This window comes from Lepisma saccharinum, chromosome 13, assembly GCF_977018435.1.
Source record: "Lepisma saccharinum chromosome 13, izLepSacc3.1, whole genome shotgun sequence".
NCBI classification, from domain to species: Eukaryota; Metazoa; Arthropoda; class Insecta; order Zygentoma; family Lepismatidae; genus Lepisma; species Lepisma saccharinum.
Window position 1 is genome coordinate 54,635,041 of NC_139241.1, and position 25,911 is coordinate 54,660,951.

Consider the following 25,911-nt stretch of genomic DNA (forward strand, 5'->3'; position numbering starts at 1 on the left):
AGTTTAAACCACCAAACAACAGATTTTATCAAATTATTAAACTACTCTCTTGTATGACAGTAAAAAACTTCTTACATCACGTGCCGGCAGCATATTTGTTAAAAACACAAACAGCACGAAAAAAAACACTTTAGGAGTTCTTCCGAGCTTTCTATTCCATCTTGGAATCATCATTAGGGCTGGTCGAGGGGCGATGGAAGGGACGCAGTTGAAGTTCTGCTGGCGCTACTCGCTGTGTCTGCCAGTAGATGTCATTGCGGTCTTGCAGTGTTGGTAAGTTCTTGTATGTTTGGATTGTTAGCTGGGAGGGATGGATTTTTAAGTTTTACGGTCTTGTACCATGATAAATAAAGATTTGCACATAAATTGTCATTAAGATTATTTGTTTTTGATCATGTGTATACCTTCCTTAACATCCTGTTTTATCATGCTGTTTTGTGTGTTTCTTAGTGTTTTTAACACATACTCTCTCATAATTTATGCAAAAATCAAGTTTTGATCTTAAGAGCGAAAATTATTTTAGATCATTTTTTTACCATTTTAGCTCATTTTTGTAATTTTAAGTTCATTCTACAGGTCATTTTTTAACATTTTAGGTCATCAACTTCTGAACCATAATCATTAAAAAAGCAAATATGGAATTACAGAATAGTCTATGAATCCTTACCCTTGCTGTGAAATCATTCGATGCAGACACAAGTTGACCACTGATATGCGGGCTCCATGCCAAATGCAGAACTTTGTTATTGTGGCCAGTTAGTGTTATTGCACTCTTCAGGAGGCCAAGGCCATCACATCCACTAGAATCACCTGCAAACAACAATACACATTTTTACATTTCATCTAAAGAAATCAATTTTATTGTGTGTGTAGGGGAAGACAATTTGCTCCTACCTACCAAAATAACACAATCAAAATTTGTTACTTTTTCTTGACCTTTGTCTTAATATTTAGTTAATCGCCCTCTACTTAAGTACAGTAATTGAGAATATATATATATATATATATATATATAATTATTTAATTCAATGAAAAATCCCTACCATAAGGCCGGTTAAGATGAAAACTGAAGTTGTACTTTAACAAGACATTTAGACTTGCTTTAATTATTAATGCATGTAAAAATTAGTGTTTCAGACTTCATCCTGGGGATAGGAGAATGGCCACATTACTTTATTTAACATTTTTACACAACTTCACACATACAATGTAATTTTTAAGAAACAAAGTGAACAAATCTTAAGTACAACCCAATATAATTTTAGATTTTCAAATATTCATTTTTATCAAATCCTACTACATGTAGATAACAATGTAAATTCACTATACTGTATTGATTGATTGATTTGCTTTATTTTACTTCGCCTTTTGTGCCACTTTTGGCTAATTTGCGAAAATGGAGATGAGCGATGATGTGATGAAATTGATGAGTGGACACTGACAAACATCCACGCCCAGGCCGGGACTCGAACTTTGGACCTCTGGCATCCTAGTGTGATGTGCTAACCACTCCGCTACAGGGGCTGGCTCACTGTACTGTAAAACAAACAGCAAACATTCTTGACCACAAGCATAATTTCTTGACATTTTTGTCTTACTTATTTACCCAATGATCCATGAACATTTTCTGAAGAGCATTAACCTTTTGAGTCCCAAGGCCATTTTCACATGTAACCTCCTGGGTCCCGAGTAAATTTTGAGCAGAATGCAGAGTTTCAATTAAATGAGTGTAGATTGGAGGCTAATTGCCCTAGAGAGAGGAGTGATATACTGTTGTACGCGGAATGAACCAGAGATTCAGACTATATGAAATTTATGCCAATTCGGCGTATATGTGGTGGGGGGAGGGGCTAACTCTCAAAATTACAAAATTTCGGGAAAAAATGGGTTCCCCCCCCCCCCCCCAAGAAAAAGTACATGACAGTGTCGACATGCACATGGAAATTATCGCTGACATGTAAGGAACACAAAAATATTTGCATTATTATCATATGACCAATGTAACGTGAGTTGTACCCCCAAAAGGAATGGTCGGCACACCACTGATTCAAGCTTCAAAATGCAGCGGTACCTTGAAATGACTTTAGCTCAGAGACTATTTGCCCTGGAGATATGAATGATATACCGTTGCACGCAGAATGAATCACAGATTCAGACGATATATAATTTATTCACATTCAGCATACATATGGAGGGGGAAAGGGGGGAAATCCCCTGAAAAATACTTTTTTTTAAAAAAATGGGGCATGTAAGAAACAGAAAAATATTTGCATCATTGTCATATGACCAATGTAACGCGAATTGTACCCCTGAAACGAAAGGCTTGTACGCCACTGTCTCAAGCTTCGGAATTGAGCGAAATGCAGAGTTATATTGAAATGACTATACCCAGAAACTAAATGCCCTAGAGATATGAAAGTTATACCATTGTACGCAGAATGCATCACAGATTCAGACGATATATAATTTATGCACATTCGGCGTATCCCACTCGGAGTCTGTACCACATCCTCCAGCTTATCTAGGATTTCATCAGAACGGAGATCACCGGGGGCAGCCATGGTCGACTATAAGCCTTTTGGGGACACAGCAGACACAAACGACACTACCACACTTTTCACACCACAAGAAAAACACGTAATGACAAAAAAGTCCTTGGAAGTCTGTCACTTCACTCAAAAAATATCCTCGCACTTGGGCACAAAACGACACACACCTACGCACAACTTTCATGGACGAAAAGCTGGAACGCATTGAAAAATTCTATTTTTAGACAATGCAGGGTAACCTGTGTTGCAACTTGTGGAACACTTGTGCTCAAAAACAAAGGTTTCCTTCAGCGCACCTCGAAATTCTATTCTCACAACGCAGATTCAACAACCAGTCTTCCCCCTCCCCCCACCTCCTGCTTGCACCCGCACGGAAAACTTTCATTTTGACATCGGATACTGATAAACAAGCTTCCTTCGAATGCAGTTACCACGCGGGAGTGAAAAGCATTGCTTTAGAACAACAAAGCCGGTCTTCCTTTGTCAGCAAAAATTTCCCCTTGAAAACAGACGCAAAAGAGAAGTACCTTTTCCCACCTTTTCCCCTCCATTGTCATGAAGAAAAAAAAAGCGCAAGAAACATTTCTGTTAAATACATGTGTTAGGTACAATATTAAAAAAAATCGAAATTCTAGCCAAAATTAGAAAAGTAAAAACTACGACCTTGACACAGCGTCTCGATCGAGACGCTTGGGACCCAAAAGGTTAAATTTATCTGCCTTTCTTGCCATGAACAGATTTCTAACTTTGCTTAAATATGAATTATTGCTATGGTTGAAATGAAAATGACATACAGGGTGGCCAAAATTATAGTTGCCCTATTCAAAGCCCTCTGGAGACCATTCCAAGCAACAGATTTCACTGAAACATGGTGCAGACACTATGGAGACCATGCTGAAGCGAATGCTGGTGGGAAAGAAAATAGTTCAAATTTTCACCACCATGTGCAAATGTGGCACTAGGTTTAATTTCCCCTACTGAGAGCCCTCTGAAGCTTGGTCGAAGCAACGGATTTTCCTGAAACTTGGTAGAGGCTATGGAGACCATTAGATGGTGAATTTCTGATTTTTTAAAAAAGCTCAAATTTTTACCACCAGGTTGAAGTGTGACGCTTAACCTTTTGACGCCCAAGACCTTTTTCACAAGTAAGCCTCTGGGTACCGAGCCGATTTTGAGCAAAATGCAGAGTTTCAATTAAATAAGTGTAGATCGGAAGCTAATTGCCCTAGAGAGATGAGTGATATACCGTTGTACGCGGAATGAACCAGAGATTCAGACTATATGAAATTTTTGCAAATTCGGCATATATGTGGCGAGGGGGAGGAGGCCAACTCTCAAAATTACAAAATTTCGGGGGAAAAAATTGTGTTCCCCCACCCTCCCCTCAAGCAAAAAGTACATGACAGTGTCGACATGCACATGGAAATGATCGCTAACATGTAAGGAACACAAAAATATTTGCATTATTATCATATGACCAATGTACCTTGAGTTATACCCCCAAAAGGAATTGTCGGCACGCCACTGATTCAAGCTTCAAAATGCAGCGGTACCTTGAAATAACTTTAGCTCAGAGACTATTTGCCCTGGAGATATGAACGATATACCGTTGTACGCAGAATGAATCACAGATTCAGACGATATATAATTTATTCACATTCGGCGCACATATGGAGGGTGAAAGGGGGGAAATCCCCCGATTTTTTTTTTTAAAAAAAAGGGGTATCTCTCCCCCGCCCCCCCGAAAAAAAGGATATGAAAAGTTCAAAATGCACATAGAAATTATCGCTGGCATGTAAGAAACAGAAAAATATTTGCATCATTGCCGTATGACCAATGTAACGCGAGCTGTACCCCTGAAATGAAAAAAATCCTCGCACTTCGGCAAAAAACGACACACACGTACGCACAACTTTCACGGACGAAAAGCTAGAACGCACTGAAAAATGAACGCCGATTCTTGCAGCTGCTTGACATTCTATTTTTAGACAATGCTTTGTGACCTCTGTTCAACATTTGTGGAACACTTGTGCTCACAAACAAAGGTTTCCTTCAGCGCGCTTCGAATTCCCATTCTCACAACGCAGATTCAACAACCAGTTTTCCCCCTCCCCCCTCCCCCTGCTTCCGTCCTCGCGGAAAACTTTCATTTTGACATCGGATACTTATAAACAAGCTTCCTTCGAACGCAGATAGCAGGAGGACGTGAAAAGCATTGCTTTAGAACAACAAAGCCGGTCTTCCTTTGTCGGCAAAAATTTGACGTTGAAAAGAGCCGCAAAAGAGAAGTACCTTTTCCCACCTTTCCCCCTCCATTTTCATGAAGACAAAAAAAATGCAAAAAACAATTTCTGTTAAATATATGTGTTAGGAACAATATAAAAAAATAAAATCGATATTCTAGCCAAAAATAGAAAAGTTATAACATAAAAACTACGACCTTGACACAGCATCTCGATCGAGACGCTTGGGCACCAAAAGGTTAAATAACAACAACCTAAGTTTGTATTAAGATGCAGGAACTTCAATTTCTTGTTGCAATTTTGTAAAAAAACTACATGCTTATTCACTGCTCTACAAATATCGGAACACACCCAAAACAATACATCTATTTTAGCATGAATGTCTCTGAAATTTAGACTTGGTTTCAAAGATAACTCCTAGACTTCTATAAAATGGGACAAATAGTGGGTTTTTAATAATCTGGATGGGATGACCGGGACATGCCTCTAAAACGGGACTGTCCCAGTCAAAACGATTGATTGATTGAGTTTATTTTACTTCGCGTTTTGTGCCTCTTGGCTAATTTGCGAAGATGGGGATGAGTGATGAAATTGATGAATGGACATTCACAAACAACCAAGCCCGACCGGGATTCGAACCCGGGACCCTTGGCATCGCAGCGCGATGTGCTAACCACTCGGCCACAGGGTCGGGCCCAGTCAAAACGAGACATATGGTCACCCTATGAATAGGTCAACTAATGTTGGCAACCTAGTATAAGTACAGGTTGGTTCAAATAATTTGTAATTTGAAACCCAGACAGCAAGTTAAACAAACAATAGTATCACCAAATTGCAAGGGCCTCTTTCATGGAACTTAACACATGGGAAATCACAAGGCAAAAGGTCTGAACTATAGGGAGGGTGTTAACATGCCCCTCGCTTGGATGTTTCCACAGGGACCCCACGAGACATGCCACTATGCATGTACCCACTCTTAAACAACAATTTTTCCTATCGCCTGGTGCAAAATTGCTTTGCAATCATACACTTTATGCAATTAGCTACAAATTACACTTTCTTGCCCATAGTAAGGAGTCAATGTGTAGACTTCCAAATTGGACGAATACTTGCAATGGAAAAAAAAATCATTACTAAATTTAAAAGGTCCTAAGTTCCATACCTGGTGGAGGCACATAGTAATTTGAATCCCTTTATATTGTTGGCTTTCTATGTATAAAATGGACTTAAAAACAAGCTACTCAATGCAAACATTCTCTAACACACATAATACCAGGTGTGCTGGTTAATAATTCGTAATTTCGTCGCTGGATGGTGCTGGAAGCAAGGGTTGGTGCACAGTCTCAACTGTTACGTCAGTGTGTTGCGAGGACATTACCTGTCAAGACGCCGTGGATGTGTAACAGAGTGCGAGTGATCTTGATATTGGGTTTGTGGGGGGAAACATGTTGACCTTCAAACCAAATAAGGAGCATGTGCGGCACACCCTGCTTTTCTTGTTCAATCAAAAGAAAAATGTGAGTGAAAGCCATTGTATCCTTGTGGAAACGTACGGTGACAATGTCCTAATGCAAGATGCGTGTGTGCATTGGTTTTGACGATTCAAAAGTAGTGATTTCAACTTGAAAGACAAAGATCGCCCGGGCCAGCCGAAAAAAATCCAAGACGCCGAATTGCAAGCACTGTTGGACGAAGATGATACGAAAACGCAACAACAACTGGCAGAGAAGTTAAATGTTGGTCGCCAAACCATATCTGATTGTCTTCATGCCATGTAAAAAATCCTGAAGGCAGGAAAATGGGTCCCACATCATCTGAACGACAGAAAAATGGAAAAGCGAAAAACGGTGTGTGAAGTGTTGTTTCTCAGCATGAAAGAAAGTCTATCTTGCATCGGATAGTGACTGGGGATGAAAAATGGATCTACTTCGAGAACCCAAAATGCAAAAAGTCATGGGTTGACCCAGGACAACCTTCAACATCGACCGCAAAACTGAATCGCTTCGTAAGGAAGACAATGCTGTGCATTTGGTGGGATCAGAAGGGTGTGGTGTACCATGAGCTTCTGAAACCAGGTGAAACAGTGAATGCCATTCGCTACCGTCAACAACTCATCAATTTGAACCATGCATTGATCGAAAAGTGCCTTGGGCGACAAGACACAGAAAAGTGATTTTGCAGCACGACAATGCCTCATCACACACAGCGAAAGGCATCAGACACAAAGGCACTTGGCTGGGAATTCTTGCCCCACACACCATACTCACCACTTGTTTTCATCAATGTCTCACTCACTTTCCCAGCAACACTTCAACAATTACGAAGATGTCGAACAATGGCTTGCTGACTGGATCACCTCAAAATGTGAACAATTTTTCTGGAAGGGCATCTACAATTTGACGGACAGATGGACACAATGTATAGCTAGCTAGCGATGGCGCATACTTTGAAAAAAGCATTTGTTACCTTTCTACCCAGATACACTTGTTTTCTTTCGGATCAATTAAGAATTATTAATCAGCACACCTGGTAATCCTTATCAACTTTTTAAAAATTATTGATGTCATACATTTGTATGGACCTAAATTTTCTGGTGTTAATTTTTTTACTCAACATTTTTCTATAGATATATATTTTTTTTACTTCTCCCAAGTATTTTCCTTTCTATTTTGCACACTTTCCTGTCAGATATATTTAATATTATACCTCCGTTGTGCTTTTAAACTAGAATTTAAATTTCTAGCTCACATCGTCTGTCCATGTTTGTGATTCATACATTGGAAACAATTTTTTAAAAAGTTATTTTCCATTTCTCACACAAATTCCAATTGTAAGGCTGTCGTGTGATGGTAGTTGCACGCTCAATCTCTACCAAAACCGCGCCACCTCGGTCATAAAAACAAAACTTTTTTTTGTGCAACTGATATCGATGTTAAAGCTCGTGTGTGATGGTAGGTGAACACACTATCTCCACCAAAACATTTCACCTGGCATATTATTTTCTACAAATTTATACCATTCGCACAACAGTTACAAAGTATGCATTACTAAAGGTACTTTATATTAGGGATGGGACCGATTAATCGGTACTCTATCGGTATCGGCCAATATAGGCATATCGGTGTATCGGTTTATCGGTAAAATTACCGATTACTTTACCGATCCGATATATCGATAAATATTTGATAATTTAGTGCAAAATTCTGCCATTTTGTTGTAATTTTTATGGATAATCTCCATGCCCTAATTTATAAGAAAGTAAATGTCTAAATATGCAATTTCTTTTTCACTGCAGTCACCTTGAAACACACATTTATTAAGGAGGTCAATGAACCTTTCAGGTTCTTCAAGGACCATTTCTAATTTTATATCAGATCGGTAGAATATCGGTTATCGGTATCGATAAATTTTATATCGTTACTTTATCGGTATCGGCCAAAATTTCATATCGGCCCATCCCTAGTTTATATTCTTCATTCTTTAACTACAACTTACCATTCATTACGGCCGTTAGGTCGAACACTTGGATTGAGTTTTCACAAGAAGAGACAGCAAGCCAGTGGCGATATGGAGAATATTCAGGATCTGTTGCAGTGCATTCTGGGTGCCATGCCATACATAGGATCAACTTTTTGAAAGGTAGCAGGGTTTTCACGTGTGTCAAATATGGAGGTTTGTACAGGTCAACAGAGCTGGAAAATAAGTGTCATTATTAAGAGATTTACGATGAAAATAGGCACACACAAAACAAGCAGTCACTATCGACAACCATTACTGTTATTTATAATAATGCTCTACAAACTACTACCTAGCTTAACTCTTTCGCTGTGGCAAGACACTTCAGTATGCGTAACTTACTGAAACTGACTGCAGGCGATTTCGAATATTCTCGTCACTGTCATTTGAACTGTTTTTGAAGGAAATAACTCACATTGGTTCTGAACAAATGAAAAACATGTACCGCCGTGTGTATGTAAAGAACAATGTCAACAAGGATCATTTATCTGCTCGGTGGCATGCCAAAGATTTTTGAAAGGGGTATGAGGTTTTTCTTTTTAGTTGTCAGCCCACATTTCGCTATCTTTCCTCCTTTTATCATTCTTTTCTTAGGAATGATGGAAAAAAGAAAGGGTTACAAGCCCTACCAACCCCCTCCCCTTCCCTTGGACACACCACTGTATCCACTTCAATAAAAATGAAATTCTACCACCAAGATTAACTCCGAGCTATGGTCGTTTTTCAAATAGGAGAAGTATTCATATCATACTTTTGAATACTTCTTTTTACAAATTTATGCAATTCTGAAAATTTCCCCAAAAAACTACGCAGCAAAAGCTATATCAGTGTGCCACAATCCCGCAGCGAGAGAGTTAATAATGACAGGAACACTGATATTTCAGAAAGGTCCAAATTTATTGGCATCAATATTTTCAGTATTTTAGGGAGCTTTCAAAATTTTGGTGCTTACAAGAACATTATCCCTTACACCCAAAGCAATACTTCTCATTTGGTTTGATCGATTTGGTTTATTTTACTTTCTGCCACCAAATGCTTTCACACCCTACGATCACAAAAAACTAATAACGTTTTTTTGCTCTTCCATGGTGCAAGTTGAAAGTTGAGAGCAGCCATGTTAATACACAGGTGCATACTGGTTGATCATCACAACCTCCATATAGGGTGTTTGCTAAGGAGCGATTTTGTGTCCTGAAATAATATTTTCCATTGTGCACATCTAATATATATAAATGGATGTGTGTGTGTGTGTTTGTTCCGCCATAACTCTCGAACGCCTGGAGCGATTTCAACCAAACTTGGTATACATATCACTTGCAATATGGAAAGAAATACTGTGGGGGTAAGACAGCCCTGGCACCCCTCGGGATCAGGGTGGGAAGGGGGTGACATGTAAAAATAATCGAAAATGACTGATATTAGTGTGGAATCTATAGTTTTCGGGGTTGCTAAGATGAATAGTGACAACTCCAAGACACATCTGGCACCCCTAGGGGTGGGGGCGGGAAGGGTGTGACATGTAAAAATAAGTGAAAAAAACCGATATTAGTTTGGAATCCATAGTTTTCGGGGTCGCTAAGATGAAAAGTGACAACTCCAAGACACATCTGGCCTCCCTAGGGGTGGGGCTGGGAAGGGGTAACATGTAAAACGACCGATATTAGTGTAGATCCATAGTCTTCAGGGTCGCTAAGATGAATAGTGACACTCCCAATGCCATTCAACTCCAAGTTCATTTTACACTATAGTTAGAATTCATTATTTTCCCATCTAATAGAAGATTGGGATAAATAAATACCGGGCAATGCCAAGCAATCAGCTAGTTTAGAATAAAACTTACGTTATTTAATGACTTTTCCTCGTACACTTCTTACAATTATATGGACTTACCCATTCTTGTTGCCCACTGCAAGCAATTGGTAATCAGGTTTCCATGACATATCTGTTCTTGGAGAGTCAATTTCGCCAGCTTTCCCTTTCAAAATAAAGCTGAGTGTGACTGGATCTGAAAAGACAGCATGTTGGTGAGGAAAGTTACCCAAAGAAGTGCCAATGCACAAGATTACTTCCTGACTAACTTTAATGAACATTACAAGTGTACAGAATCTATAAATTAATATAATTCTGCTTATGAAATATGAAAATTCATGAACATCTAGACCTCGGAGAGATCAGTCAATACTTATTGATATTGACTTTATACCATATAAGTTTATTCGTAAAACTGCTAACATATTATTGATTAGATATTTCAATATATAGCCTATAATTTACTGCAAAATGCTGCTAATTTGTTACTTAATCCTTGTTTTGTACAGTAAACAACCAAAAAACATAGTTTCTATTTCTAAGGCAAGCTCACTGCAGTTACCTAGTTATTAGCATATCAGTATCAGAAATTATCAGCATGAATATGATCACTGATACAAGCCGATGCTTTTCACAATCCTGCTGCCATGACGTGTCTGCAAAAATGCCATGTGATGCTTTCGCAAAGTCTAATATCTGAAAATTATGCACATGCCACAGTAACACAAACAAACTTGTGGCAGGAAAACTGAATACATACCTGCATCTGGTTTATCAGGATTAAACTGGAATATATCATTATCACCACATGAATAAAGGGAATATTCTGGTAATGTTACATTTGAACCTGAAATTAAAAACAAAAACGAACTCCACTCATTATTTCCTCAACAATGAGCTTTTAACACTTAATCAGTGGTTAATGTGAAATCAGAGACTACATAAACTAATAATGAATCACATTAGCCTTTAGCGGAAGGCTGGTTTCAAACGAAACCACCACTATGTGGTAGCCATTAACACATAATTTGTTGAAAAATACAAAAGCTATTTCAGTTCTTGTTTCTTTGTTCATTTATATACATATGAAGGCATGACATACTGGAATGCCAAAACACCAAAAGGATTTTCAAAATGTTCATTCTATCCTCAAAAAATTATGCACTGTAACTTATGAATAAGATATTAGTATTACTCTTCAATCACTACTTTTTGCTGGTATGTTTTATTTTTACATGTAATAATGATAAAAATGAAATGGAAAAAAAATTGTTCACAAAGTGCTACAATTAGGGGTCCAGCAGGAGATGACCAATTTTCGACATTACCGAAAATCCCAGTTTTTTAAAATTAGTTACATATTTTCTATTTTCTTTTCCAAAATTGAGGAGTGGTATTACATTTTCTCAAAGAGTAGTCTTTTGTTATGCTTCCCTGTAAATTTCATCCATCCAGTGTCCATAGGGCTGATGCTAGAAGCAATTTTCCAGAAATGTTTCTCATAAGGTGGCATCACGTCTTTTCTTATAAATTGGTCTATTGTGGTGGCCGCAGGGATGAAATGCCAATTTTTGTGTAAAATTTCCATTTTCTTCTTTTTGTAACTTTCTTTATTGGGAGGTAAAATGTAGGGGGTGTGAGGGACAGTAATTTTTTTGGTCAGGATGGGATCGTTACGGGGATTTTTTTTTAGCCTGACATTCAGGATGGGAAAAATTTGCAATTTTACGAGCTAGTGTGGAAATTTTTTTTTGGGGGGGGGGAAATGTTCAAATTCTACATGTCATTTTCTCTTAAGTGATTCCTTTTCCTTTCTGGAATAAAATCCAACAATTTCCGAGAAGTTTCAGACACTTACAATCCAGAAAACATGAGTGCTCCACTGTGCATAGCACCATGCCATAAAGGCGTATAGGGGGTGTGGGGGTAACGCCCCAAACTTTCTTGATCCGGTCGTGAGTGGGGGTGATGTGATCAGCATCACGCCCCTGACCACCTTTACCCCCCAGGTTTCCCCAGGTAGCCATGTTATTCGACGCTGGGTGGGCGCCGGGGCCGCTTCCAACGTTAGAAAAGTTCCTGGATTTGAACCCGGGACCTTTAGGGTTCATGAGGTATTAACCACTTTAAATATGACCATTTGGAATTAACCGACTGTTCAAGATCCCAAGAAGTCAGGAAATCATTTCCCAAAGTCGGGATTAGGATGGGACATCATTTTACAAAGTTGGGATCGGAATGGGGAGTTTTTTCCTGGTCCCGGTACAGACATTTCAGGATTCCGCACCCCTAGTAAAATGTATAAATTTCATCTTTCTGTGACAATTACATTCAGTTCTCTTGCAAATATTTATTTTTGTACATTGCAGCAAGTTAGAAAAGTACACAAGTAAAAACTTCCTGTCCGGAGAGGCTCCCTACATTAAACATTAACTTTGCTTTTCTACCTATTTAGTATAAACCACAACAATGGGCATGAATTATGATCATATAAAATTGACAAAAGGAGACTCATAAAGAACATTCATGCTCTACCAGGACTCAAACTCGAGACCGGTATTTCCCAGCACTCAACCTGCTTGGTCTTCACGGTTGCTTATGTCTAGCGTAATACATTAGTTTATCATAATGATAAAAAACCCTTGTAACTAATCCAAATTCATGTTTACCTTCTATACATACTGAAGGTGCCCATGCAAGGCAGTAGACAGGAAATCGGTGGAATGACCTGAACAGAATAGGCGCTCTCCCAGTTGAAAGATCAAACAATCCAACACGACCTTCATCAGTTCCATATGCCAACCAATTCTCCTTCTGAGGATGCCATGCTAGCTACACATGGGAGAAAAACATTATTGTAAATATTTTCAGAAGGTACTTCCTCATGTACATATTTACTGAGATAAAGCAAATTATGAATTCTCATATTCTTTTCTCCATACTATTTATACAGGTTGTCCCAAAAAAAAATGTTGAAATTTAGCATGATGTTTGATGACTAGACATTAAAAAATGACTATAAGAACATTCATCAGAAAATGCATCATGTTGCAGATACAAGATATCAAGTGACTGGTTAAATTGGATTATTTTACATTGCTTTTCAGCTACTTTTGGCTAAATGCGGCAATCAGGGGCTAAATGTGGCAATCAGGGGCTAAATGTGGCAATCAGGATGAGTGATGCTTAGGGGCATGCATATTTCGTTTTTGACGAAAAAACGAAATTTGGAAAAACACATTGTAGTGTTAATTTTTCATGTTTTTGAAAGGTGTGAGATGCATTTTGTGACCATGTTTGTCACGAAATAATGCGAAATGAACTGCAAAAAGCGAAATTAACTCTTAAACACGAAATTTAGGGTTTATTCACAGACGCGGCACCTTCCGAGGTCTGAATTATCCTGAGAGTTATGCAATTCCCGGAAAATTGATCAATTCTGCTGTTAATATTGGAGAAATTAAAATTGACTCCTTTACACAGAATTAAACTTAATACTCGGATAACTACATAAATGGGCTATTAGAAGTGAAATGTTAATTCTGTGGAATAAGTGTAGTGTTTAAATCAAATTTAGGATTATATTCACAATTTTAAAACCAAAATGTCTTTTTATATACCACTTTTGATCCAATTTTTCACCGCTATAACACCAATATTTTATTTTATTTACTGCTTTTGAACCCGAAATTGACTCAGTTTTTATACCGAAATTTTGCTTTTTTATTTACCAAAAATATGTGCCTCTAGTGATGCTGTGATAAAATTGATGAAGGGACACTCAAAAAAACCCTATATAAAGGCTGGATTTGAACCCAGGATCCCTACATCATAGTGCACTGTGATTGAATGATTTGCTTTATTTTACTTCATTTTTTGTGCCACTTTTGGCTAATTTACGAAGATGGGGATGAGTGATGATGAAAAATTGATGAAGAGACACTCACAAACATCCATGCCCAGGCCAGGATTCAAATCCGGGACCCCTGGCATTGTAGCACACTGTGCTAACCACTTTGCCATGAAGGTCAGCGCAATATAGACTCTACATTGTATCTCATAAATCACTGTAACTTTTTTTTTTTTTTTCAAATTTTTAGCTCCTTCTAAAGATCCTAATTGGGACTTTTGAACTTAGGTAAACTACAGTTCTTGAGAAATGATTACGTCAACCGAGCCAAGCCAATAATTATTTCCATCTGGGCTGAGCCGATATCAGTGGATATTGATTGACATCACCAGGAAAGCAATCAGTATTTTGTGCTGTTTACTTTGACGGACCTGGTCTTACACAGTAAGAATATAATTTCGTGTGTATCCATCCTGAAAAAAGAATAGCAATACTGTTGTAGTTCTCTACTTACAGACATTACTTTCTTCTTCACCGGCCTCCACAGTGTTATCATATCAACAGAGCTCTGTTTACTTGTGTTCCATATACGAACCAACGAATCACCTGCCCCAACAGCTATCCTGGAAAATGAACAATATACTTCAACAAAACACATCTACTAATTCATATAAAATATTCGTAACAAAAATAAAAAAGCTACTTACTCTATATGAAATATGATACTTTGGTCCAATTTCCACAACATTTTTCAGGGGTTCACGGAGTCTAAAACATTCAAACAACATTGGTTGAACTGTAACACATTTGAAAGGTTCAAATGGTTGTTACAAACTGAGAAACACTCTCTCATGAAGGCCAAACATGAACAGGGCCAAAACATCTTGTTTTGGAAAGGGAACTGCTTGTAAATACATTCTTCTAAAAATATTTTTCTTGTCAAACGGTGGTTACATGAATATTCAAGAAAGTGAAAAATCTTTATCTGTAAATAAAATTAAAATCATACAAAATCACTTAAAGTGTTTTACTAAGACTTTAGCAACTATTTTAACACAAAACATTTCATCTGGTTTCAATAAAGAGGTCTGTATTGATGCAATAAATAAAACAAAAGCATTGAACATGATTTTTATAAAGAAAGTTTTATTACAAATCAAGATGTTAATTATATATTTATTTTCAATTCTCTGAATGTGATAAAAGAGTAAAATGTTAATCCCTTGAAATTAGGATTGAGCAGTTACAAGTAGCATCAGTTTTGTAAAGTACTGGTTGAAAATTGAGTTTCTTTTGTTTGTTTGAGATTTTGAAGTCGACTTTACGCACAGAGAGGCTAATAGGAACTGGACCTATAGTTTTTTTAAGTGTGATTCGAAATACTATGAGCCTCCGCTGGGTATCAAACCCAGGATTCCTTGATTACAAGGCAATAACGTTACCACTACGCCAACTGGGAGGCTCTGGTTGAAAATGGAATAACTGATATGGACCAGGAATTTTACTAATAAAAATCTTACAAATTTTTAAAACTTTAAAATTAATTAATATATGCCCATGAAATTAAATATTATTAAACACATTATAGCACAATTAGCTTTGATTATGTTTAGGCATGTTGACAATCCTAAAATTAGGTTCTAATTAGTTGTCATCCACTAGATTTAATGAAATCTTGTAGATTCCTCAGACCAACATCGTTAAATTAATTTGACAAATGCTGATTTTCACTGGCATGTGGCATTTTGAACGCTATAAAGTTCATATTAATCAGAATACTTCCACTACAAAATATTTTTTAATGAAAATTTTTGTGCAACTAAAATGACAAATTTCAGGAGAAGTTTATAGCTGATGCCAAACCTGGTACCAAGCTGTGGCCCAGAAGTTGAGAAACATAGTTTTAAGCAAAACTTTGGTAGATCAATATAATAGTTTCATTGTTGGGAACTACATTGTATTTTTATGATTTTTAAGTATCGGAATCTGTAAGAGCATTGCAGTTGAAAGTAGTATTGGCACAGGCCTACTTGAAGAAGAAGAAGAGCATTTTACACTATGTAAAAACTTGAATACAAGACTGAAGTACTAACCTGCTGGAATCCACAGGTGAGGCTGCCAAACAATAGACAAAGCTTCCGAACGTGGGGACAACCATCAACACTTTCCCTGATATAAGCTCAAAAGCTACCAGCTGCCTATCTTGAGCCGCAGTCCACACCAAAATCCTCTTTCCACTCTCGTCCCACTTCCTTGCGCAGGCAATGTTGAAGAGTCCGCGCGAGTGAATGGAGTGAGCCAGGTGGTACGAGTACTTGGAATACTTCTGCATCGCACTCTCCCGTGCAGCGTTCTCTTCAGGAGGTACGAGATCCCACCCTATGAGTTCGTTCCACATCGAGTTTGTGAGTAGAAATTCAGGAGTGGGCCAGCACACGGTCACCCAACCACGTTTTTCATCGCCCTTCGAAGAGGATACTTTGTGGCCTCTGCCGAATGGTTTCGTAGGCAACACAAACTTTCTTTCAAAGCGACCCTCCGTGCTGGATATTCGCCATATGTACACCACATTCTCGCGACTCCCTGATGCGAGAAGAATGTCGTTCTTCTTCTGGGCATCATCCTTCTGCAGAACATTGTAGTTAACGGGACACCACGCCAGTGACACCACATCGTAATCATGTCGGCTGAGTCTGTGAATTACTCTTCCAGTTTCTGAAACAAAGAAGAGGATTTTCATTACAGTACATGGGTTGTTTTTGGTACCAGTCATTGAAAATGCATGTCATGAAGTTCGTGTACTATTACTTACAAAACATTCATCAGGCTGAATGATTTTATAATGCATTTTTCTACAAAGGTTAATAATATGCTTAAGTTAGTACAATTACTTTAAGAGCATGAGGGACAGTTTCCACGTTCCGCAACTCGCAAGAACCCAAAACTGCAACTCTGCCACTGACCTTTCCTGGCAGCAAGCTGGGGAAAGAGTGGTCTGAGCTATGGATGATTACAGGAGGGGGCAGAAACTTAGCACTACACTTATGGAAGTATTGTTTTATATGTTCTCTTGAGATAATCAAACTTCCGATGATGTAGCAAAATACATCAGTGGGAACAGGACAGGTTGAAGATTATGCTTGTGTTAGGAAAAGTCGAAACTTCCATTTGATTAGCCGTAACTTGAAGTTCAATTGTTTGTCCACAAGGGAGTCTATAAATAATTATTCATCATATTGTTTACAGATCATATCTAGTTTAATAATCTATTTAAAAAAAAAAAGCTCCACTTGCAACATGAAGAGAAATTCATACTCTCTTGTCCTATGTCTTGCTTTTTCAGTACTAGTGCTCATTCCAACGATATTTAAACAAATGGAATACCTGGTGCGAAATTGTCACTCTTATCCTTAAAGCTCTTTAGAATAACACTTCAACTGACATTTTTTTTTTTAAAAAAAGTGCTAATACTTATGTTTCATTCTTAATTTATATTCTGTCATACCATATTATTATTTGTAATGAACTCAACTGTTTACACAACCACTGACATACCAAATGTGGGGGAAGGGGCAAAACCACAATCCAATTGGCTCAGTAGTCCAAAAAATAACACAGGAAAAGATGACAAAATGTAAGACTGTTTACTTAAAAAGAAGACGTAATCCACCCACAAAAATCATGGGTACTCAGCTGTGCACAGCTACTCTTCTTGATGCCTCCTGACAAAAGTTTGAAAACCTGCTTTGCTGGCTTAAGTAGGAGAGTGGTTAGCATAATGCACTGCAAAACCAAAGGTGTGTTATGCTCGTTAAGGACAGATGTATAATTCTGCTTGTCCTTTCATCATTTTATTGGTTCACCATTCATCCTCATGGACATGGAACGTCAGGACAGGGGGGCACGAAATGAAAGTCTATCTGAAAGTACATATTTCACACATTCATTTCAGTAGCAGTAATATATGTTAATCATTGAAAGTGCATTGCAGGAAAATGAAAACTTCAAACTGAAGCAATCTTTTTTAAGTTGACAAGAGTATTATGAAGAAAAAAAGGGTTTAGTTTCCCCCCCCCCCCCTTTGGAAAAATCGTGCAGACGTCCATGCTCATGAAATTAAGCCAAACAATGTAAAATAACAAACAGAAAAAAACCTCCCTTCCCCCACTGTATTTGGAAATGCTATAATTTGACACTACATGTGTCTGTATTAAAAAAATACATATGTATTTGTTATATTTGTATTTAAAATAAAAATGTTGGGAATTGTAAGACACAAGGGGAATTCAAGTAAACTTAGCATTTTTACATAACTAACTACAGTCAACTCTCGATTCAACGACCTTTCACAGTTCCCGGGAAAAGGGTCGTAATTTCGAAGGGGTCGTTATTGGAATTTGCCCCAATTTTCTGCTTAAACGGAGCTCAAACGGACACAAAGATGCATAGGAGATGGTAACACCATTTATCCTGGTAGTTATACAACCTGTTATGCACAGGATGCGTGTTGCGAGAAGGAAAATAGAACAAAAAATAATGTTGCTTTCTTTCAATTGTGCACAGTCGTTGCTTTTCCAGGAAATTCTTACAATTATAGTTCATGAGAAAGCCGTTTGCACGGAGACCTATGGAAAGGAAAACAATCTCTGGAAGCGAAACTCGAAGAATCTTGACACCAGTTACACCTTTATAGGCACCAGACAAAAAAAAAGGTGGGGCTGTAATTTTCGTTCTGGTTCGGCTGTGTAAAATACATCGCAAAAAAAAAAGTTTTCTTTGCTTCAACCAACTTCATTCACCCTCCCCCCTTCCCCATTCAAGGGAGCAGTCCAAACTCCTTCCTTGACTTGCATTGTAATCCCGTGTGAAAAAGGAAATGTGCAACTTGCGATCTGTCTTCACCCAATGTGTATTCTAGGACACGTCATTAAACAGCGTCCCAGTCGAAAGTCATTTAGGTTTGGAATTGAATTTCACTTTAAACTGTATATTTAGTCCCGATTAGCCCATCAGCATAAAATGAACAAGCTTTATGAAGCTGCGCACTTTTACATATCAAAATGGTAGATCGTTATTTACTCTCACGTTAATCGATGATTTAATGTTGGATTTAGGAGTATTCCCGATGTCAAACACCCACTCCTCCAAAAGTTTTCCCCTTGAATAATGTCTTTTTAATCAATCTCAGCGACCATTCCTACATTGAGCACTTGTTTTTCTTCACATGAATGGTTCTGAAGAAAAGCGGATGTGAATTAAATTTACAGTTTTGCTCATCAGAAGGCGCAGAACTTGAAGTTGTTTTAACTCTTGTTTTCCTTTCTGGAGATCGAATTTCGTTATCGTCAAATGAAAACAGCTTTGCGAGATTCAAAACAATAACTTTTTTCTTCACGCTGGATGAGTCATTGCTGTTATCGGCAAGCAAGAGCTTTGCAGACGCTAGACAAAACACTGGCGCCAGTAAAAACAAAGAGACCGGCTGGAAGTTCGAGCAACAGGTGGCAGAAGAGAAAAGTCCCAGTATTTTAAAGAAGACGGAACTTTTAACAGCAGTGTAAAGAAGAAAGAAATGACCCTTGCTTTACGTTTTACCATGCAACAGATAATAATACGGGTAATATTTCTTATGCAGACAACAGCATAAAAAAAGACCTGAATTCTGCAATTATCAACATTGCCGTGCACACCAGTGGCGGAGAATAAGCTGGGAAAAGGGGGGAGGGTTATTTTTTTTATTCTGTTTTTGTTCGTTTTCAAGAATATATTCAGAACTGATTGCCCCATTTTAGACGTTAAAGGAAGAGGGGTGGGTCCACTTCCACCCTCGCCTGTAATCAGCCCGTTTGGGCACACGAGCAAGAAAATTGCCCCTCCCCCCTTTGCTGACAGGAAAAAGGGGAGAAGTCAGTCAGCCAACGGAACATTTTTTTGGCAGATATTACGACAGAATTAGGAAAACGTATGAAGTGGGAAACGGGAGTTATGATGCACGTAAGATCGAAGTAAACTTTTGTGGAAACCTGGATGACAACGCATTAAGCGGGTTGACGATCTTTAGTTCGCCTATGTGGCTTTGATTATCTCTAACAGTTTCGCTTTTTTATGAAGTGTTGCAGGGAACAAAGAACACGTTTTGAATGAAAGTGGTTACTGGAAGTTGTCGGCTACAAGGTCGAGAATTGCTCACTCACGGGAACCTACTGAAATCTAGGTCAGAGCTGGACAGATGGGCTAGACTTCCAGGTGCCACGCATCTGTATTTTGGAACATTCCTGCGATCTTATCTCTCAAGGTGGTGTATTTATCGATGAAAGAGCTTGACCTGCCAAAGACTGCAAGTCCAGCAGTCATTTCGGGCTGCTCCCCCCCCCACCCCTCACCTTCGAGTTTTCAGCAGCTCTTAGGACAAGGAAACAAGTCAAGGTTGATTTAAAATAACATCCAAGCACATTCGATCTTCTCTTCTCGGGTATCCAAGAGAAAGCGTGGCAAAACAACCCTGGCACGTTGGGTAGCGGCTTTGGGTAACATTGGTGCGCTTGAGGGAGGGGGGGGGCAGAGGTCAAGTGCTATTGGATATCACTCAAGCATGGTGTAGTGGTGTCTATTTTTAGTTCAGACCCAATTGTGAGCGGTAGAGCACTCGTGAAGGGAATGATTGGGAAAAAACGCATTTTTCGGCGGATTTCCTTCAATTTTTCAACTTTTTTTTCGAAATGTTTCAACTTTTTTCTAAATTTTTCACGATTCCCGGGAAAAGGGTCGTTACTTCGAGGGGGTCGTTATACCCGGGGTCGTAGAATCGAGAGTTGACTGTAACTCTGTAGCCTTCTTAAAACCGAAGGTTCATGGCTGCAGCAACACAGGCTTTCCATCTGTCCCTATCCTGAGCAAGATCTATATACTCTTTTTCATCCCTACTGATATCCTAACGTTGTCCCTCCATCTACAGGTCTCTTACCATCAGGTTTCCCAACAAGAATCCTGTAAACTCCTCTTTCCTGTCCCATTCGTGCCACATGGTCTGCCCACCTAAGTCTTCTTGCTTTAATCATTCTAATAATATCTGGACATGAATACAAATTATGTAGTTCTAAATTATGTAGTCTTCTCCACTCACCTGTCTCCTCATTCCTTTTAGGTCCAAAGATTTTCCTAAGGATCTTATTTTCAAATACTCTCTATTTATGTTCCTCTTTCAATGTAAGGGACCAAGTTTCACACCCATACAGGGTGTCAAAATGATGGACCCGATTTCAGACATTTATTCTGTGAAATATAATAAACAAATGTTATTGTGAGACATGTGATAAGAAAGGTAAACTGTCAAAGTTTTTTTTTTTTCAAACAAATCACAAATGTTCTATGTGAGCACCTCGCGTAACACGGCACACATCAAGCCGATAGTCTATCTCCTGCCAAACCTTGTGTAGCATGTTGCGGTCAATATCAGCAATGGCTGCTGTGATGCGGGCATGCAGGTTATCCAATGTTGTTGGAAGTGGTGGTACGTAAACATGATCCTTGACAAAACCCCAAATGAAGAAATCACAAAGGGGTCAAGTCGGGGGAACGAGGTGGCCAATGAAGGAGAGGTCGATCCTCCGGAGATGCACGGCCTATCCAACGTTGTTCCAATGCCCCATTGAGATGGTCCCAAACGCTGCCATGGTAATGCGCAGGGGCACCATCCAACTGGAGAATGAAATCTGCGCTATCCTCTGCAAGCTGTGGAAGGAGCCATAGTTGCAGCATATCAAGGAAAACAAGTCCTGTCACAGTACGTTCATGGAAGGAAAAGGGCCCATAAATCATTTCATGGGAAATGGCACAAAAGACATTCACTTTGGGAGAATCACGTTTCGTGTTCCACAAATTCATTGGGGTTAGCAATTCCCAAAATCCTTACGTTGTGTCTATTCACTTTCCCTGAAAGGTGAAAAGTTGCTTCATCACTGTACATCAACCTCTCGCAGAACCCATCCTTTTCCATTAATGCAAGGAAATCAGCACAGAAGGACTCGCAGAAAGCATAATCAGTGTCTTTTAAGGCTTGAACTAGTTGCAAGCAGTAGGGTTTCATTTGTAAACGTTTCCGCAGAACCCGCCAGACAGTTTTCTGCAGAAGTTGAAGTTCTCTCGCTGCCTGGTAGATGGATTTCTGTGGACTCCGCATGAAACATGTGCGCACTCGTCCCATTGTCTCTTCCCCAGTCGACGGACGGCCATTCGATTTTCGTTTACAGATGCAGCCCGATCTCTGAAATGTTCATACCACTTACGAATGGCCTTCCCCGTAGGTGGTTCTCTCCGATAGTTGGTTCGGAAATGCCATTGCACACTAATCACAGACTTGTTCACATGATAATCAAGCACACAGAAAGATATCTGTTCTCCAGTCAACGCCATTTTCCTGCTTGCTGCTCGCTGCTGACTCCTAGCGGTAGAAAGTAGAAACACTGCGTGGAGACTAAACTTTGAAAGTTAACCTTTCGAAGCGCATGTCCCACAATAACAATGTTTTTTAGATTTTACAGAATAAATTTCTGTAATCAGGTCCATCATTTTGACTTACCCTGTATAATACTAAAGGTAAAAAAAAAAAAGGTAAAGTGTTCCCCTGTGCATAGCACCACGCCATGAAGGCGTATAGGGGGTGTGGGGGTAACGCCCCACACTTTCTTGATCCGGTCGTGAGTGGGGGTGATGTGATCAGCATCACGCCACTGACCGCCTTTACCCCCCAGGGTTTCCCCCAGGTACCCATGTTATTCGACGCTGGGTAGGCGCCGGGGCCGCTTCCACCGTTAGAAAAGTTCCCGGATTTGAACCGGCCGGGGATCGAACCCGGGACCTTGAGCATGGTAGTCAGACGCGTTACCGACTGAGCCACCGCGGCCACATGTATAATACTACAGGCAAAATTACTGTTTTGTATATTTTAACTTTTAGTTTCTTAGATATTAAACGAGAAGACAATAGTTTATGAAGAGAGAAGTAACATGCATTTCCTGAATTAAGCCTACTTTTTATTTCCTCTTTAATATAATTTTCACTTGTTAATATTACTCCTAAGTATTTGAATTTGGAAACTAGTTCAAACGAGTTGTTATCAATAATTAGATTTTGATTATTACCTAACACTTGATTTCGGCCTGTAAGCATATATTTAGTTTTCTCTTGGTTAACTTCCAAACCTATCTCTTTAGCAGTTTTGAAAAATATTTTAGCATTATTCTTAATTGTATTTATATCATCCCCTAATAAGTCTACATCATCTGCATATGCTAACAACTGAGTCACACCATTTAATTTTAGTCCTTCGTTAGTTTCTTTTCCTAACAGCATACTCTAAGGCAAAATTAATGAGCAATGGAGATAATGCATCTCCTTGTTTTAACCCATCATGAATTGTAAATTTGTCAGACACATTAATACCCACACGCATTTTAATTTCTGTTTCACTGGTGCACACTTTTATCATACTAACAAGCTTCTTAGGTATTCCAAACTCGACTAATATATTATATAATTAATCTCTTTTGACCGAATCATATGCTTTTTTGAAATCAATGAATAGCTGATGGACATTTTGATTATATTCCCACTTTTTTTCAAGTGTCTGTCTAATGTGAAATATTTGATCTGTAGTTGATCTGTTACGTTTTTGATAATCACCTATAATTTAATGTGTTTAAATCCACATTGATAATCACCTATAATTTCATTAGCATATGGTGTTAGTCTTGTTAAAAGAATGTTAGATAATATTTTATATGTTGTTGAGAGTAGAGAAATTCCACGGTAATTATTGCAGTTCATTTTATCACCTTTTTTAAACACAGGAACAATTATGGATTCTTTCCACTGTTGAGGAATTTCTTCTTTATTCCATATTAAACAAATTAATTTATGAATTTCACATATTAACGAATTTCCACCATATTTAATTAACTCAGCTGGTATTAAATCTATGTGCTTTGTTATTCTTAGCATTTTAATAGCATCTTTAACTTCAGTCAAGTTAGGTTCTGGAACTAAAGGTTTTGCTGTGTGCACATCATTTACTTCTGATTTATCTCCTTCATGAACATTTAAAAGGTCATTAAAGTAGTTCTTCCATCTATTTAGAATATCGCTTGGGTCAGCTAGAAAATCACCGTCTTTATCTTTTATCAAGTTTACTTTAGGTAGCCACCCCTTTCTAAATTCATTTACACCTTTATATAACTGTCTGATATTTTTGGTTTTGCTGTTTGTTTCAATTTCGTTAATTTTGCTTTTCAAGTAAGCTCTTTTTTTTACTTCTAAACGTGCTGTTAACTTCTCGCTTTATTCTATTATAATTGCTTAGATTTGTATCATCAGAGTTATTTAACCACCTAAGTCTAGCCTGATTTCTTATTTCTATTAGATTATGACATTCATTATCAAACCATGGCTTACTTTTTCTTGGTTTATGGTATCCTATACTTTCTTTAGCTGCTGATTCTATTGCATTATGTATGTGCTCCCAATTCTTATTTTGTCTGTTTCATTTATATTTTCATCATCATTTAAATCATACTTAAATTAAATGTTAAACACAAGTGAACACTTTTCCCAGCTGGAATATAAAATGCACAATATCAGTAGAATATCATTTTTTTTTCATTTTCCCACATTATAAACTTTATGCAATAAAACATCAGTATAGGTAAAGGTACCCTTGTGCATGTAGATAGAGCTCAACAAATTCTTGATCTCGGCCATACTTGGGACGATGTGATAAACATCACACCTGGCCACCTTTACCTCCTGGGATGTCCCCAGGTACTCTCTGATAAGAGGTTGGATGGGCCTCAGAGCCACACAGAAATAGAGAAATGAAAGGGTAATTAAATAATAATATAGGATGTCTATATATTTTAAAAAGTCCTGGTTTAGATCTCCTTCCCCAGGTTTCGAACCCAGACCCACATGGTAGCCACACGCTCTACTAACTAAGCTACTACAGGCCATTGTATAGAGCATTAAATCTGCCTACTTATAAATTGTATTCTTACTTCTTGAGAAGGATGTAATTGCAGTACATTTAAATATCATGTTTAGTCACTAAAGAGACAGTTCCTGTTTATATCATTGCAGTAGAACTCTGAAACATTTTTCAAGGGACCATGGAAATTTAATGCATAATAGAGCTAAGCTGAATCATACTAAGTAAAACCTAACACTGTAATAGGTAATACAACAGAAAATAATAGTGCATGGACTTGTTCAAACTTACTACTGATATCGAACACGTAAAGAAGGCCCTCTCTGCAGCCAATTGCAACAACATCGTCCATGTGTGGACAGCAAGCAATGGACAACACTGAACGTCTCCCATGGCCACCACAGAATCCAGCAAGATTAATCACACGTGTTACATTTGTATATAAATCCCAACAAACTAACCACCCCTGGTCGTCTCCGGATATCACCACATCTGATTTTCTTGGTGACCAATCCACACACGTCACTTTATGATGCTGGAAAACATGCAAAAGAACAAATATATAAGTCATACGTAACATATCACAAAGATAATATTACCAAACAATACAGAAATTATTACTATGAAAGAGATTTTTATTTTTGTGTTGACGTTTCATTCTGGTGTCCCAGAATTTTTTTCAAGCCAACAATACTCTCTTCTTCAGAATGACATAACAACATTTACTTCCTGGTGTCTGGCATGGGACTTTACATTACATCCTGAAAAGTGTACTACTCTCACTATCTCTCTCAAGAGAACCTGTTAAAGTCATCTTGCTCCATCTCTGGCAATAACATCAAAACAGTATCCTCTCATAAACACCTAGGCATTCTTTTCAAGCAAAAGCTCATATTTGAGGAACAAATTTTAGGCATCACAAAAAAGGCCATGCATCTCTTAGGTTTAATGTACTGTTTCACTGAA

General features: G+C 38.3%; 1 protein-coding gene across 1 annotated transcript in view; it reads right to left on the bottom strand.

The window, feature by feature from the left end:
• rig (gem nuclear organelle associated protein rigor mortis) overlaps positions 1–25,911 on the bottom strand; it is a 72,757-nt gene that overhangs the window by 34,474 nt on the left and 12,372 nt on the right. The window contains exons 3-10 of the mRNA XM_083134194.1: positions 25,237–25,480; positions 16,061–16,682; positions 14,482–14,590; positions 12,787–12,949; positions 10,878–10,964; positions 10,199–10,313; positions 8,288–8,484; positions 668–810 (exon numbers count right to left, since the gene is read on the bottom strand). Coding sequence (XP_082990320.1) covers positions 668–810; positions 8,288–8,484; positions 10,199–10,313; positions 10,878–10,964; positions 12,787–12,949; positions 14,482–14,590; positions 16,061–16,682; positions 25,237–25,480 — 1,680 coding nt within the window. The remainder of the gene's footprint in view (positions 1–667; positions 811–8,287; positions 8,485–10,198; positions 10,314–10,877; positions 10,965–12,786; positions 12,950–14,481; positions 14,591–16,060; positions 16,683–25,236; positions 25,481–25,911) is intronic.